The 17,176-nt window shown below is 40.8% G+C and overlaps 1 protein-coding gene across 13 annotated transcripts in view; it reads left to right on the forward strand.

The window, feature by feature from the left end:
- Positions 1-17,176, forward strand: part of EXTL3 (exostosin like glycosyltransferase 3) — a 279,381-nt gene that overhangs the window by 174,031 nt on the left and 88,174 nt on the right. For all 13 annotated transcript variants that reach the window (XM_077152899.1, XM_077152900.1, XM_077152904.1 and 10 more), the window contains one exon: positions 630-3,248. In XM_077152899.1, coding sequence (XP_077009014.1) covers positions 1,101-3,248 — 2,148 coding nt within the window. In that variant the 5' untranslated portion in view covers positions 630-1,100. The remainder of the gene's footprint in view (positions 1-629; positions 3,249-17,176) is intronic.

Consider the following 17,176-nt stretch of genomic DNA (forward strand, 5'->3'; position numbering starts at 1 on the left):
TTGTATAATTTTTACCTGTATCAGGCCAGAAGCAAATTGGGAAATCCGTTTTGTCTCTGGATCACTGCATTTGCTGTGGTTAAAGATCAAAGAGTTCTCTTCCACTCTAAATTAAACAAATTAAGCTTATCAGAATCCTAGGTGTTTTTTGTTGTTGGTCACTTTTTAAAAATTATTTATTTTGGTCATTGTTTTTTAATTAGCTCAAAAGGAGACTTTTATGTTAGGAATTAATGTATCAACCAGGGTTGGATAGGAAGGTGTTTCTGTTCATTTAAGGATGATGCCCAGGTCTAGAATAACAACTTGTTGCAAACATTTGTGCTCTGTGAATATAGTTTATCATCATTTTATAGGTCTTTAATGTTTTAGATGCAGTTAAATAGAGAAGGAGAATGTGTGTGTGTTTGTGTGTAAACTAAAACTGTTTTGAGGCATTCAACCTTACCCATTTCTTTTTAACCACGAGTAAAATATCTGTACCAAACAAAGTTCACATTGAACTTACGTTCTGTGAAACATACACAAATATTCCATCTTACTAGATTTAAACATTTTCTAGAAATGTGCTGGGGATTTTTGTTTAGCACAATCTCTTAAAGGCTGACAAGCTTTTCTTTCTTTTGCAGGCCTGATTGGTGGCAATGACATCGATAAGAGGCTCACTTTATTTTCTGTTCTAACAAGCTCCTTTTTATCTGTGAATATTAAACTATGCATATTTGTTGGCCAGCCAAACCAAGGAACAAGAGCTATGGCAGTTGAAAAAATCTATCTGATTCCAGGATATTTTTCCTGTGTTTCATCACCAGGGACCTGCACCCTTTTATCTGAGCAACAATGTGGTACCTCGTACTGTTTGAGAGATTAAGGACAGGTCTTTGGTCAACAACCAGAACTTAAAATCTGCTGGAATAGGGGCAGAAACCATTTCAATTACAGCTGAAGAAAATGAAATTTCCATTTTATTGGTGCCGAGAACACACTAACTCTTGAAGAAATGTGTGATTAAAAAGAAGTTGAGTTTTGTCTAGTAGAAACTCATGGTTATGGCAAGGGACCCAACGTGATAAGTGGGGGCAAGAGCCACAAAGGAACTCATGACGGGCTATACCATGTTGCGGAATGGGGGAGTGGGGAATGGAGGTCAAACCTGTATGTTACGGTGGTCTAACCGTATCCGACTCACATGGCTCAGTTTTACGCTCGTCATCATTCTGGTTTTCTTCCCTCTCATTGCTCACTATTATCTCACTACTCTGGATGAGGCTGATGAGGCAGGCAAACGGATTTTTGGTCCACGGGCTGGTAATGAGCTCTGCGAGGTAAAGCATGTGCTGGATCTCTGCCGCATTCGTGAATCTGTAAGTGAAGAGCTCTTACAGCTGGAAGCCAAGCGGCAAGAGCTGAACAGTGAAATTGCCAAGCTGAATCTGAAGATCGAAGCCTGTAAGAAGAGTATTGAGAATGCCAAGCAGGACCTGCTGCAGCTTAAAAATGTTATTAGCCAGACAGAGCATTCTTATAAAGAACTGATGGCGCAAAATCAGCCCAAACTTTCTCTGCCTATCCGATTGCTCCCAGAGAAGGACGATGCTGGTCTTCCTCCCCCAAAGATCATACGGGGTTGTCGGCTGCACAATTGTTTTGATTATTCTCGTTGCCCCCTCACTTCTGGTTTTCCAGTCTATGTTTATGACAGTGACCAGTTTGCCTTTGGCAACTACTTGGATCCATTGGTCAAGCAGGCTTTTCAGGCTACAGCACGAGCTAATGTTTATGTTACAGAAAATGCTGATATTGCTTGCCTTTATGTGGTATTAGTGGGAGAAATGCAGGAGCCAGTAGGGCTACGGCCTGCTGAACTTGAGAAGCAGTTACATTCTCTATCCCATTGGCGGACAGATGGACACAACCATGTCATCATCAATCTGTCTCGAAAGTTATATACACAGAATTTACTATATAATGTCAGTACAGGCCGTGCCATGGTGGCCCAGTCCACTTTCTATGCTGCCCAGTATAGACCTGGCTTTGATTTGGTGGTATCGCCATTAGTCCATGCCATGTCAGAGCCCAACTTCATGGAAATCCCACCACAGGTGCCTGTTAAGCGGAAATATCTCTTCACCTTCCAGGGCGAGAAGATTGAATCATTAAGATCTAGCCTTCAGGAGGCCCGCTCATTTGAAGAAGAAATGGAGGGTGACCCCCCAGCCGACTATGATGATCGTATCATTGCTACCCTAAAGGCAGTACAGGACAGCAAGCTAGATCAGGTCCTGGTAGAATTTACCTGTAAAAACCAGCCTAAACCCAGTCTGCCTACACAGTGGGCACTGTGTGGGGAGCGAGAAGATCGCTTAGATTTACTGAAGCTTTCTACTTTTGCCCTCATCATCACTCCTGGGGATCCTCACTTGGTTATTTCATCTGGGTGTGCAACACGGCTCTTTGAAGCCTTGGAGGTTGGTGCTGTCCCAGTTGTGCTAGGGGAGCAAGTACAGCTTCCTTATCAGGACATGCTACAGTGGAATGAGGCAGCTCTTGTGGTGCCCAAGCCACGTGTTACTGAGGTTCACTTCCTATTACGAAGTCTCTCAGATAGTGATCTACTGGCTATGAGGCGTCAAGGCCGTTTTCTCTGGGAGACTTACTTCTCGACTGCTGGCAGTATTTTTAATACAGTGTTGGCAATGGTTAGGACTCGCATACAGATCCCAGCTGCACCCATCCGGGAAGAAGCAGCAGCTGAGATCCCCCATCGTTCGGGCAAGGCAGCTGGAACTGACCCCAACATGGCTGACAATGGGGACCTGGACCTGGGACCAGTAGAAACAGAGCCGCCATATGCCTCACCCAAATACCTCCGCAACTTTACTTTGACTGTCACTGACTTCTACCGCAGTTGGAACTCTGCTCCAGGGCCTTTTCATCTTTTTCCCCACACACCTTTTGACCCTGTGTTGCCCTCAGAGGCCAAATTTTTGGGCTCAGGTACTGGATTTCGGCCTATTGGTGGTGGAGCTGGAGGTTCTGGCAAGGAGTTTCAAGCAGCACTTGGAGGCAATGTTCCACGAGAGCAATTCACAGTAGTGATGTTAACTTATGAGCGGGAGGAAGTGCTTATGAACTCTTTAGAGAGATTGAATGGCCTCCCTTACCTGAACAAGGTAGTGGTGGTATGGAATTCTCCCAAGCTACCATCAGAGGATCTTCTGTGGCCTGACATTGGTGTCCCCATCATGGTAATAGAAAAATGAGCAATTTGTTTTTCTGTTTGAAATACTATTTCACTCTTAATCTCTTTTCCATCTTTCTGACTTAAAATACTTTAGCTATCCTAACTTTCACTAGTGAGGAAATTTTGTACCTGTATAGATTTCTTTCCCTATGAAATTTCTACTTGTTTCTCTCTTCTTTCAGGTCTTGCCATTTCCATCTTTTCTATTCCTTTCCTAAATCTCCTAAGCCTCCAAAACTGAAACTGATATTCGTCCCATTGAAGGTTTGCGAAACCCTTCCAGTTGTCCCATAGTCTTCTATTGTGTCGTAACAAAGATGTTGATAGAATAGTAATGATTAATGATAAAGCTAACGTTTATGAAGCATTTATGGGCCCAGTATTATAATAAGTATTTATATGCCATATCATTACTGCTATTTCTTCATTTTATTTATGTGGAAACTGAGGCTTGGAGAGGTTAATTAATTTGTCCGAGATCATTGCCAGTAATGGAAGAAATGAACTTAAGTATGTCTGATTCTAGAAGCTGCAGTTTTAATCACTTCCCAAAGGATTTAGAAAGAAAACCTATGTCATTTACCAGATATAGAATTCTTTTGGAAATCTTAAGGTTAGGTTTTGTTTATTTGGGCTTAGAGATCTTGAACCTTCTTTTCTAGAGTCTCTTGGGAGTTCTTTCTTATTCTTTACTCCATCTGTTATAGTTAGGATGATGCATTTTACAGGAAAATTAATAGCCAAATATGAAGGATAGGGCTTTAGTTATAAGTACTTAGTTTGTCTTTATGCTGAATTAAACTTAGTAGTCTAAAAGGAGTCCCTTTGCCCATCTCTTAAATACGAAGTCCTACAGCAAGTCTTAAGCAGATGGCATTACCTTGCCTAGCATGGATACTTTTCAGAAAACAGTAGTCAAGAAGAGCAACAGGTCTGATGAGCCATGCATTTCTAGAAACTTGCTTAAGAAAATTTGTACAGTTTTTAGAGAGAATTTGCCTGGAAGGTGAATGTTTGGGCTAATTTTAAGAAAATTTATTTCATCAAAAGTAAATGTGAAATATTTTCTAAGTAGCATGTTATAATGGAAAAAGTCTAAGTTTTGAAGTTAAATAATTTAAATCACTAAACTCCACTGGGCTTAAATAGTCATTTTGTGATCTTTGATAAGTTAATTGACTTCCAAACTAGAGAGGTGTTCAATAATTATTTGATTCCTACTTATCCCTCATGTCAAAGGGGATGGGAGGCAGTTTGTACCTAAAAATAAAAATAATATACACATTTACCCCCCTATGTGGGACATGACATCCAGGGGTGAAAGTCTCCCTGATGATGTGGAAGATGGCTCCTAGGGAGGAATCCAGGCCTGGCACTGTGGGATCAACAATTCCATTCTGACCAAAAGGGGGAAAAGTAGTATAATTAATAAAGTATCAGTGGCAGAGAGAGTTCAAATAGAGTCGAGAGGCTACTCTGGAGGTTGCTCTTACGCAAGCTTCAGGTAGACCTTGCTACCTATCATAACCTGCCAATCCCCAACCAGGACCGTTCCAGCCAATCCTAATGAACATCTATGGCAATATATAAGATTCCACAAGGGTTCCATGCACTAGAGTAACTTTCCAGAAACCTATAACCTCCAGATGGGGTCGCTTTTCCATATAAGTCCTGAAACTTAGCCCAACCTCTCCAGAACATCAGATAGTTCCATCTCCCTACCCTATATTAGTGACAGACCCTTCCAGTATCAAAAATATAAAATTGCCATAGCCCAAACAACCCCAAAGAAAGGTGTGGAAAGATCAAAGGTGATGGTGGAATTATACATAGAAGATAGGACTTAACAAATGAATATGAATGCTGAATCATTAAATTGGTATCTCTTTTGGTCACCAGTATTTTAGAGCAGCTAGAAGTAAAAACCCAAAATTGTGAAATTGTAACCTATGTCAAAGTCTGAAATATGTTCTACAACTAAATGTGATGTTGTGCTTTGAAATTTATAGCTTTTTTGTATATATGTTATTGTTCACAAAAAAAGAAGGAAAAAAAAGTTGATTGTGATGAGAAAAAAGTAAAGTCCTCTAGCCTCCTATATTCTGGAGCAGCTAAAAGGAAAATATGAGATGATCATATGGTAGCCCATGACAAACACTGGGATCTGTCCTGTAATCACTTGTTGAAGAGTGCTTTGAAAACTATTGGTTTTTTTTCATTTCTTTGCTTTGTATATATGTTATACTATACAATAAAAAAGTTAGTTAAAAACAATAAAAATACACACATTTAATGAGAACTGAGAACGGCTTTCCTGCTCCTCCCTATGTCAGCTATAGACAGCTTTAAGTAACTTCACCAATATTTATAAAGGCTTCTTGTATTCTCTGCAGGTATAGTTTCTTTTGTGTCATGGCTGTTACTTCTTACTTTGTCCTGTAAAGAGTAGCTATCAATCTTTTGAAAAAATTCTCTTTTCTTGCTACTGCTGCCAAGTTTTTCTTGTATTTTATTTCTTAATTGAATACACAGTGTAAGTTTCTTAAAGACAAGGATTCTAAAAACTTTTGATCCCAGAATTTACTTTATGTATTAGAAAAAGTTATATAAATGGGGAGATTTCTTTTATAGATTTCTTCCCCAATAAATAACACTTTTTTCTCTCGATTATAATTTTATAAGTTTTCATTATAATAAAAAAAGAAGGCATTTGTTCTGTGAAAGGTAAATGCTGTTCAAATAGTAAAATAAAGCAGCAGCATCTGTTTTCCATTTTTCTTGAGTTTCTTCCGGTTTGATAGGGTTATAAAGAAGCTGGTGCCATCAAGATTCACAGTGACTGAAATTCATCAGAAAACTTATCAGAACTAATCCTTTCTTCTAACTTTATTGGGAAATAAGCATTTTTCTTTGATTATTCTGCAGCCCATTGTAGTAGTACAATATCTCACCGAAAATGCTAGAAACTTTTCAAATCATAGGCCATTCTGAATAGCTTTCTTATATTAGAAATATAAGTTCTTTCCTAGTTCTTCTGAAAAAGAGGAAGTAATTTCAAGCTGGAGAATTTTGTTCCATTCTCTAAATATATATATATATATATCTTGGGGTACATTGTCCGGGAATCGAACCTGGGTCTCCTGCATGGAAGGCAAGCATTCTGTTACTGTACCATCTGTGTACCCTTTATTCTCTAAGTATTTTGACTATGCTTTCTGCTTAGGAAATGCAGGTGTTCTGGGCAGTAATTGAAATTGCTGACCTCTTGGGTATAGAGCTAGCATCACCCTTGAAGCAGTGATGGAGAGAGATTGATAGTTCTCTCCCCTGAAGTAAAATGGCATTTGCTATTATGACACATCTCAGAGTGGCTTTCCCACCCAGCTGCAGATATAACCTACCCATTGGGTTATAGTATTCAGATACTTATAACATTTAGCACCAGAGTGGTTCCTGGGCAATCTCTGATTCCAGTCATAAAAGGGAAATTATTTCAAATCAGCGTATTTGCCAAATAACTCAACCCGGGAACCTAGATGCCATGTCAGAGAATGCTGGGCAATTTGTATTTCTCTTATGCCTGAGTTCCCAATTAAGCAGTAGGCATAAATAATAGACACGTGTGACTTGTGAAATCTGTTGAGCCACAAATGTTTAAATAGAGAATGATTCTTAGGGGTACCTAATAGGATTTTTTTTTTCTGCATGGGCAGGCACCAGGTAATGAACCCTGGTCTCCAGCATGGCAGGTGAAGCTCTGCCTACAGAGCCATCATGGCCTGCTGTGCATTTATCATCTCAGTCGACTTTTTTTTTTTTTTTTGAAAAATAACGTATATACAAAAAAGCAGTAAATTTCAAAGCACATTGCAACAATTAGTTGTCAATCAGATTTCAGAGTTTGGTATGACTTGCAATTCCACAATTTTAGTTTTTACTTATAGCTGCTCTAAGATACTGGAGACTAAAAGAAATATCAATGTAATGATTCAGCAATCATACTCATTTGCTAAACCCTCGCTTCTCTGTGTAAGTCTGCCATCACCTTTGATCCTTCTCCAACTTTTAGGGATATCTGGGTTATGCCTATTGTAACTTTTTCATATTGGAAGAGATTGTTGATAATATGAGATAGAAGGATGGGACTAGTTGATGTTCTAGAGGCTGGCCCCTCTGCATTTCAGGACTTATCTGGTCCAAGGACCCATCTGGAAGTTGTGGGCTTCTGGAAAGTTACCCTAGTACATGGAACCTTAATAGAATCTTATGTAATGCTCTACATGCTTTTTTTAGGGTTGGGAGAAATTTAAAAAAAAAATATTTTTATTGATGAAGTCTTCACACATATACAGTCCATACATGGTGTACAATCAGTGGCTCACAATAGCATCGCATAGTTGTGTATTCATCACCATGATCATTTTCTAGAACCTTTGCATCACTCCAGAAAAAGAAATAAAAAGAAAAACTCACATAGTTTTTACCATACCCCATACTCCTCCTTCTCATTGACCACTAGTATTTCCATCTACTCAGTAGAGTTTAACCTTTGTTTCCCCCATTTTTTTCTGTACCTCTTACCACGCCCTTTCATTGTTCACTAGTATTTCAGTCTACTTGCTTTAATATTTGTTCCCATTATTATTTATTTATAATTCATGTTTTTACTCATCTGTCAATACTGTAGATAAAAGGAGCATCAGACACAAGGTTTTCACAATCACATAGTCACATTGTGAAAGCTGTATCATTATACATTCAACTTCAAGAAACATGGCTACTGGAACACAGCACTATAGTTTCAGGCACTTCCCTCTAACCTCTCTAATACACCTTAAACTAAAAAGGGGATATCCATAAACTGCATAAGAATAACCTCCAGGATAACCTCTTGACTCTGTTTGAAATCTCTCAGCCACTGACACTTTGTTTTTTCTCATTTCTCTCTTCCCCCTTTGGGTTGTGAAGGTTTTCTCAATCCCTTAATGCTGGATCCCAGCTCATTCTAGGATTTCTTTCCTGTGTTGCCAGGGAAGTTTACACCCCTGGGAGTCATGTCCCATGTAGAGAGGGGGGGAGCAGTGAGTTTGCTTGCCGTGCTGGCTGAGAGAGAAATAGGCCACATCTGAGGAACAAAAGAGGTTCTTTGTGTGTGTGGGGTGACTCTGAGGCCTGATTTTAAGTAGGCTTAGTCTATCCTTTGTGTGGATGAGTTTCATATGAACAGACCCCAAGATTGAGGGCTCAGCCTATTGATTCGGTTTTCCCCACTGCTTGCGAGAATATCAGGAATTCTCCAGATGCAGAAGTTGAATTTTCCCCCTTTATCACCATTCCCCCAAGGGAACTTTGCAAATACTTTTTAATTCACTGTTCGAATCACTCTGAGATTTATTGAGTCATCACTCTGGACAAATCTACAAAATCTCATGCCCTGTTCAAGGTTCCATGTTACTTATGGTGTTCAATTAAGCTGTCCATATAAGTTATATTAGGAAATACACTAGTCAAAATATAAATTTTGTACCAAATGAACATTTTTGCTTTAGTCTCACACGTAACGTTTTAAAATATGAATTACCATCTGTTTTCAACACTCTGCAATATTGACATTCCTTTATTTTTCCTCATGGAAAAACATTTTTAAATTTGTACATTTAGTCACTATCATTGTACACTCTAGGCATTCCTAGATTATAACATCTCAGTCTTTATTGTCTTCTTTCCTTCTGATTTCATTTGTGCCTCCAGCCTTCCTCCCTCTGTCATTCTCACATTCAGCTTCATTCAGTGTACTAACATTGTGCTACAATTAGGCAGTATTGTGCTATCCATTTCTGAATTTTTACAATCATTCCCTTTGTACTATCAGTATCCCTTCAGGTCCAGTTACCCAAAAATCAACCCTATTTCTATCTCCTGATGCCTCTGTATTTAACTGAAATTCTTCAAGTTCATATTAGTGAGACCATATAGTATTTGTCCTTTTGTTTCTGGCTAATCTCACTCAGCATAATGTCCTCAAGGTACGTCCATGTTGTAACATGTTTCATGACTTTATTCTGTTTTACATCTGCGTAATATTCCATCGTATGTATATGACACAGCTTGTTTAGCTGCTCTTCTGTTGATGAACATTTGGGCTGTTTCTCTCTCTTTGCACTTGTAAATAATGCTGCTATAAACATTAGTGTGCAAATGTCCATTTGTGTTCTTGCCCTCATGTCCTCTGAGTAGATACCTAGCAGTGGTATTATTGGATCATATGGCAATTCTATACTTAGCTTCCTGAGGAACTGCCAAATTGCCTTCTACAGCAGTTGTACCATTCTACATTCTACCAACAGTGGGATAAATATGCCTCCTTCTCCACATCCTCTCCAGCACTTGTCATTTTGTTTTATTGATAATGGCCATTCTGGTGGGTGTGAGATGATATCTCATTGTGGTTTTGATTTGCATTTTCCTAATAGCCAGGGATGTTCAGCATCTTTTCATGTGCCTTTTAGTCATTTGTATTTCCTCTTCTAAAAAGTGTCTGTTCATGTCTTTTGCCCATTTTGTAATTGGGTTTTTTGTCTTTCTGTTGATGAGTAGAACAGTACCTTTACATATTCTGGATACTAGAACCGTATCTGATATAGTGTTTCCAAATGTTATCTCCCATTGTGTAGGGTGTCTTTTTACTTTCTTGACAACATTCTTTGATGCACAAAAGTGTTTAATTTTGAGAAGTTCCCATTTATCTATTTCTTTCTTCAAAGCTCTTGCTTTGGGTGTAAGATCTAGGAAACCACCTCCTATTATAAGATTTATAAGATATTTCCCTATGTTTTCTTTTAAAAGTTTTATGGTCTTAGATCTAATGTTTAGGTCTTTGATCCATTTTGAGTTAATTTTTATATGGGATGTGAGCTATGGATCCTCTTTCATTCTTTTGCATGTGTATATCGAGTTTTCTAGGCACCATTTATTGAAGCGACTGCTCTGTCCAGGTAAGTTGGCTTGGCTGCTTACCAAAGATCAATTGTGCATAGATGAGAGGGTCTATATCTGAACACTCTGTTTGATTCCATTGGTCAGTATATCTTTCTTTAGGCCGGTACCATGCTGTTTTGACCACTGTAGCTTTGCAATATGCCTTAAAGCCATTTTTCTTTCTCAGGATATTTTTAGCTATTTGGGGCACCCTGCCCATCCAGATAGATTTGGTTATTGGTTTTTCTATTTCTGAAAAGCAAGTTTTGGGGGTTTTGATTAGTATTGCATTGAATCTGTAAATCAGTTTAGGTAGAATTGACATCTTAACTATATTTAGTCTTCCAATCCATGAGCACAGTATGCCCTTCCATTTATTTAGGTCTTCTGTGATTTCTTTTAGCAATTTCTTGTAGTTTTCTTTGTATAGGTCTTTTGTATCCTTAATTAAATTTATTCCTAAATATTTTGTTCCTTTAGTTGCAATTGTAATGGAATTTTTTTCTTGATTTCCCCCTCAGATTGCTCATTACTAGTGTATAGGAACAGTACAGATTTTTGCATGTTGGTTTGTAACCCGCGACTTTGCTGTACTCATTTATTAGCTCTAGTATTTCTGCTGTGGATTTTTTGGGGTTTTTGACATATGGTATCATATCATCTACAAACAGTGAGAGTTTTACTTCTTCCTTTCCAATTTTGATGCCTTGCATTTCTTTTTCTTGCTTAATTGCTTTGGCTAGAACTTCCAACATAATGGTGAATAACAGTGGTGATAGTGGACATCCTTGTCTTTTCCTGATCTTAGGGGGAAAGTTTTCAGTTTTTCCCCACTGAGGATGATGTCTGCTGTGGGTTTTTCATGTATTCCCTTTATCATGTTGAGGAAGTTTGCTTCTATTTCTATCCTTTGAAGTGGTTTTAACAGGAAAGGTTATTGGATTTTGTCAAATGCCTTTTCTATATCAATTGAGATGGTCATGTGGTTTTCTGCTTTGCTTTGTTCATATGACATACTATATTAATTGATTTTCTTATGTTGAACCATCCTTGCATACCTGGTATAAATACTGCTTGATCATGGTGGATAATTCTTTTAATGTGCTGCTGGATTCGATTTGCTAGAATTTTGTTGAGGATTTTTGCATCTATATTCATTAGGGTGATTGGTTTTTAACTTTCTCTTCTTGAAGTGTCTTTGTTTGACTTTGGTAAGAGGGTGCTGTTGGCTTCATAAAATGAGTTAGGTATCCTTCCCTCCTCTTCAATGTTTTTGAAGAATTTGAGCAGGATTGGTACTCATTCTTTCTTTTTTATTTAAAATTTTTTTATTAATTAAAAAAAATGACAAAAAACAAACATTCCCAACATATACACTCAGCAATTCACAATATCATCATATAGTTACATATTCATCATCATGATCATTTCCCAGAACATTAGCATCAATTCAGAAAAAGTGATTGTATTAGTTAGGGTTCTCTAGAGAAACAGAACCAACAGGGAACACTTGCAAATATAAAATTTATGAAAGTGTCTCACGTGACCGTAGGAACGCAGAGTCCAAAATCCACAGGGCAGGCTGCGAAGCCGACGACTCCAATGGATGGCCTGGATGAACTCCACAGGAGAGGCTCACCAGCCAAAGCAGGAATGGAACCTGTCTCCTCTGAGTCCTCCTTAAAAGGCTTCCCATGATTGGATTTAGCATCACTAATTGCAGGAGACACTCCCCTTTGGCTGATTACAAATGGAATCAGCTGTGGATGTAGCTGACGTGATCATGACCTAATCCTATGAAATGTCCTCATTGCAACAGACAGGCCAGCGCTTGCCCAATCATATGAACAGGTACCACAACTTGGCCAAGTTGACACCTGTCCCTAACCATGACAGTCCACCCCTTGTCAACTTGGCACATATATATATGTATATATATCACCTTAGACCATACTTAATTTCCAAATGAAAACAAATAAGCACACATTTTTTCTTTTACCTGACAATACTCAACTGTCCTGCATATAACTGGAAACACATTAAATCTCTCCAGAATAGCTTCCAAATCCTTGGGCAACATTCATCCTTAAACTTGATATCTTACAACTTAAATAGTATAACAAAAACAAACAGCATTACAGTCCTCGTTTCTGTAACTGATCACGTGGTCGAAGTTCATATTTATCACTACCTTCTTCCACTACCCATTCCATGTTCCCTTTCCCCTCAGCAAGCACTTCAGCTGGCCGTGGTTCTTTGCCTGGTGGGGTGACCCAAACCTTCATTCCTGAAGTCTCAGAGCCATTAGTGGTCCTGCCTGGATTGTGTTGTTGCAGTTTTCCATTGATTTTAATCACAGGGCATGGTAGTACTAATAGACGCCCCAGGGGATCTCCTATATTCCAAGAAAACTCTTCTTTACTTCCATTATGTAGCTGCAGTCCTACTTCCTTCTGATAGTCAGGGTCAATTACCCCAGACAATAATGTAATCCCCTTCTTGGTGTGTTGATCCAGAGGCATAAGTAGCCCAAAGTGGCCAGGTGGCAATCTTAACTTCCAGTTCAGTGGTATCACTGTTGTTTCTCCTGGAGAAAGCACACCCCGTTTTGGAACTAAAACCTGTAGACCAGCAGAACTCAGGGTAGCAGGGACAGGAAGCAAAAATTTTCCTAGTGGATCACTAGGAGTAATAGTGAGTGGCACCACACCCATTTCCACCCCTTGGTTCCTGGACCCATGGATCCTGGCTATGGGAGAAACAGCACCATACAATGGACGCTGATTCAGAGCATACACAGCTTCCTGGAGAACATTACCCCAGCCTTTCAAGTTTTTGCCACCTAGTTGGCACCGTAATTGAGTTTTCAAAAGGCCATTCCACCGTTCTATCAATCCAGCAGCTTCTGGATGATGGGGAACATGGTAAGACCAGAGAATTCCATGAGCATGTGCCCATTCCCGCACTTCATTTGCTGTGAAGTGTGTTCCTTGATCCGAAGCAATGCTATGTGGAATACCATGACGATGGATAAGGCATTCTGTAAGCCCACGAATAGTAGTTTTGGCAGAAGCATTGCGTGCAGGGAAAGCAAACCCATATCCAGAGTATGTGTCTATTCCAGTTAGAACAAATCGCTGCCCCTTCCATGAAGGGAGTGGTCCAATGTAATCAACCTGCCACCATGTAGCTGGCTGGTCACCTCGGGGAATGGTGCCATATCGGGGGCTGAGTGTGGGTCTCTGCTGCTGGCAGATTGGGCACTCAGCAGTGGCTGTAGCCAGGTCAGCCTTGGTGAGTAGAAGTCCATGTTGCTGAGCCCATGCATAACCTCCATCCCTACCACCATGACCACTTTGTTCATGAGCCCATTGGGCAACAACAGGAGTTGCTGGGGAAACAGGCTGACTGGTATCCATAGAACGGGTCATCTTATCCACTTGATTATTAAAATCTTCCTCTGCTGAAGTCACCCTCTGGTGTGCATTCACATGGGACACAAATATCTTCATGTTTTTAGCCCACTCAGAAAGGTCTATCCACATACTTCTTCCCCAGACCTCTTTGTCACCAATTTTCCAATTATGGTCTTTCCAAGTCCCTGACCATCCAGCCAAACCATTAGCAACAGCCCATGAGTCAGTATACAAACGCACCTCTGGCCAGTTTTCCTTCCAAGCAAAATGAACAACCAGGTGCACTGCTCGAAGTTCTGCCCACTGGGAGGATTTCCCCTCACCACTGTCCTTCAAGGACACCCCAGAAAGGGGTTGTAATGCTGCAGCTGTCCACTTTCGGGTGGTACCTGCATATCGTGCTGAACCATCTGTAAACCAGGCCTGAGTTTTCTCTTCCTCAGTCAATTCACTGTAAGGAACTCCCCAAGAGGCCATAGCTCTGGTCTGGGAAAGAGAAGGTAATGTGGCAGCAGGAGTGGAAACCATGGGCATTTGTGCCACTTCTTCATGTAACTTACTTGTGCCTTCAGGACCTGCTCTGGCTCTATCTCGTATATACCATTTCCACTTTACAATAGAGTGCTGCTGTGCACGCCCAACTTTATGGCTTGGTGGGTCAGACAACACCCAACTCATGATAGGCAACTCAGGTCTCATGGTAACTTGGTGGCCCATGGTTAAGCGTTCAGTCTCTACTAAGGCCCAGTAGCAGGCCAAAAGCTGTTTCTCAAAAGGAGAGTAGTTATCTGCAGCAGATGGTAAGGCTTTGCTCCAAAATCCTAAGGGTCTGCGTTGTGATTCTCCTATAGGGGCCTGCCAAAGGCTCCAGACAGCATCTCTATTTGCCACTGACACTTCCAGCACCATTGGATCTGCTGGATCATATGGCCCAAGTGGCAGAGCAGCTTGCACAGCAGCCTGGACCTGTCACAGAGCCTCCTCTTGTTCAGGTCCCCACTCAAAATTAGCAGCTTTTCTGGTCACTCGATAAATGGGCCGGAGTAGCACACCCAAATGAGGAATATGTTGTCGCCAAAATCCAAAAAGACCCACTAGGCGTTGTGCCTCTTTTTTGGTTGTGGGAGGGGCCAGATGCAGCAATTTATCCTTCACCTTAGAAGGGATATCTCGACATGCCCCACACCACTGGACACCTAGAAATTTTACTGAGGTGGAAGGCCCCTGTATTTTTGTTGGGATTTATCTCCCATCCTCTGACACGCAAATGCCTTACCAGTAAATCTAGAGTAGTTGCTACTTCTTGCTCACTAGGTCCAATCAACATGATATCATCAATATAATGGACCAGTGTGATGTCTTGTGGGAGGGAGAAACGATCAAGGTCTCTGCGAACAAGATTATGACATAGGGCTGGAGAGTTGATATACCCCTGAGGTAGGACAGTGAAAGTATATTGCTGACCTTGCCAGCTGAAAGCAAACTGTATCTGGTGGTCCTTACTAATAGCTATTGAGAAAAAAGCATTTGCCAGATCAATAGCTGCATACCAGGTACCAGGGGATGTATTGATTTGCTCAAGCAATGATACTACATCTGGAACAGCAGCTGCAATTGGAGTTACCACCTGATTGAGTTTACGATAATCCACTGTCATTCTCCAAGACCCATCTGTTTTCTGCACAGGCCAAATAGGAGAGTTGAATGGGGATGTGGTGGGAATCACCACCCCTGCATCTTTCAAGTCCTTAAGAGTGGCAGTAATCTCTGCAATCCCTCCAGGAATACGGTATTGCTTTTGATTTACTATTTTGCTTGGTAGGGGCAGTTCTAGTGGCTTCCATTTGGCCTTTCCCACCATAATAGCCCTCACTGCACGAGTTAGAGAACCAACGTGGGGATTCTGCCAGTTGCTCAGTATGTCTATGCCAATTATACATTCCGGAACTGGGGAAATAACTACAGGATGGGTCCGGGGGCCCACTGGACCCACTGTGAGACGGACCTGAGGTGAGACGGACCTGAGCTAAAACTCCATTGATCACCTGGCCTCCATAAGCCCCCACTCTGACTGGTGGTCCAGAGTGACGTTTTGGGTCCCCTGGAATTAATGTCACTTCTGAACCAGTGTCTAATAATCCCCGAAATATCTGATCATTTCCTTTTCCCCAATGCACAGTTACCCTGGTAAAAGGCCGTCGGTCTCCTTGGGGAAGACTTAGAGGAAGGTTAACAGTATAAATTTGTGGCAGTGTAACAGGTTTCTTCCCCATAGGGACCTGGCCTCCCCTTCATTCAAGGGGCTCAGGATCTGTAAACTGTTTCAAGTCTGGAAATTGGTTAAGGGGCCGTGACTCTGTGTTTTTGTAATTCAGGTTAGACTTCTGTTCCCTTGACCTAGAACTCTTTTGTTTATACAGCTCCAACAAGAATTTAGTAGGCTGCCCTTCTATTGTATTTCTAGGCACCCCATGATTTACTAGCCAATGCCACAAATCTCTGCGTGTCATATAATTTTGATGCCTCCTTTGAGTTTGTTGTCTATTATAATACCCACGTCTACCCTGTCTTTGGTGATTAAGTGCTGCCACCTGGCTTCTGCCAACTCGGGATCCTGTCATCCCCATTGTGTTTAAGGATTCCAGCTCAGTGACAGCAGTTCCTACAGTAATATCTGACCTACAGAGAAGTGCAACCACAGAGCTCTTGAGGGATGATGGTGCTAGTCTCACAAATTTATTTCTCACTGTTCTGGTAAAAGGTGCATCCTCTGGACATTCCTGGGGTGTAAGAGCAGGCTTTGCATGATAAATCCACTCTAACATCCCAATCTCTCTAAGCCTCTGGATCCCCTCATCTACATTATACCAGGGCAGTTCTGGCATTTCAACCTCAGGTAATGTTGGCCACCTTTTGATCCATGTTTCAACCAACCACCCAAACAAGCTGTTAACACCTTTTCTAACTGCTCTAGCTATAACATTGAATGCAGAATCTCTGCTTAGTGGGCCCATATCAATAAATTCAGCCTGATCCAGCCTTATATTCCTCCCACCATTATCCCACACTCTTAAAATCCATTGCCACACATATTCCCCTGATTTCTGTCTATATAAATTGGAAAACTCACACAGTTCTTTTGGAGTATAACGTACCTCCTCATGTGTGATACTTTGTACCTCACCTTTAGGGGCCTGTTGGGACTTTAGTCTAGTTATAGGTCTAGAAGAAATGAGGGGTGGTGGGGGTGGGTCATGAAAAGAATTAGAAATATCTTCCAAGCCATTTGCTTCAGGGCTTTCATTTGCAGTTTCATCTGGTGAAACAGGATTAATAACTCTAGGGCTAATCCCTTCAGGAGGAGGTTGGGTGGCCAATTCCTCAAGGCAAGCTGGAGGTGGGGTGGCTATGTCCTCAGGGCAGACTATTACAGGGTTATCTAAAGAAGGCTCAGCATGGTCTAGGGTTTCAACCTCACCCCCAACATCATTATCAATCCATATGTCACCATCCCATTTTTCAGGGTCCCACTCCTTTC

This window comes from Tamandua tetradactyla, chromosome 3, assembly GCF_023851605.1.
Source record: "Tamandua tetradactyla isolate mTamTet1 chromosome 3, mTamTet1.pri, whole genome shotgun sequence".
Taxonomy (NCBI): domain Eukaryota; kingdom Metazoa; phylum Chordata; class Mammalia; order Pilosa; family Myrmecophagidae; genus Tamandua; species Tamandua tetradactyla.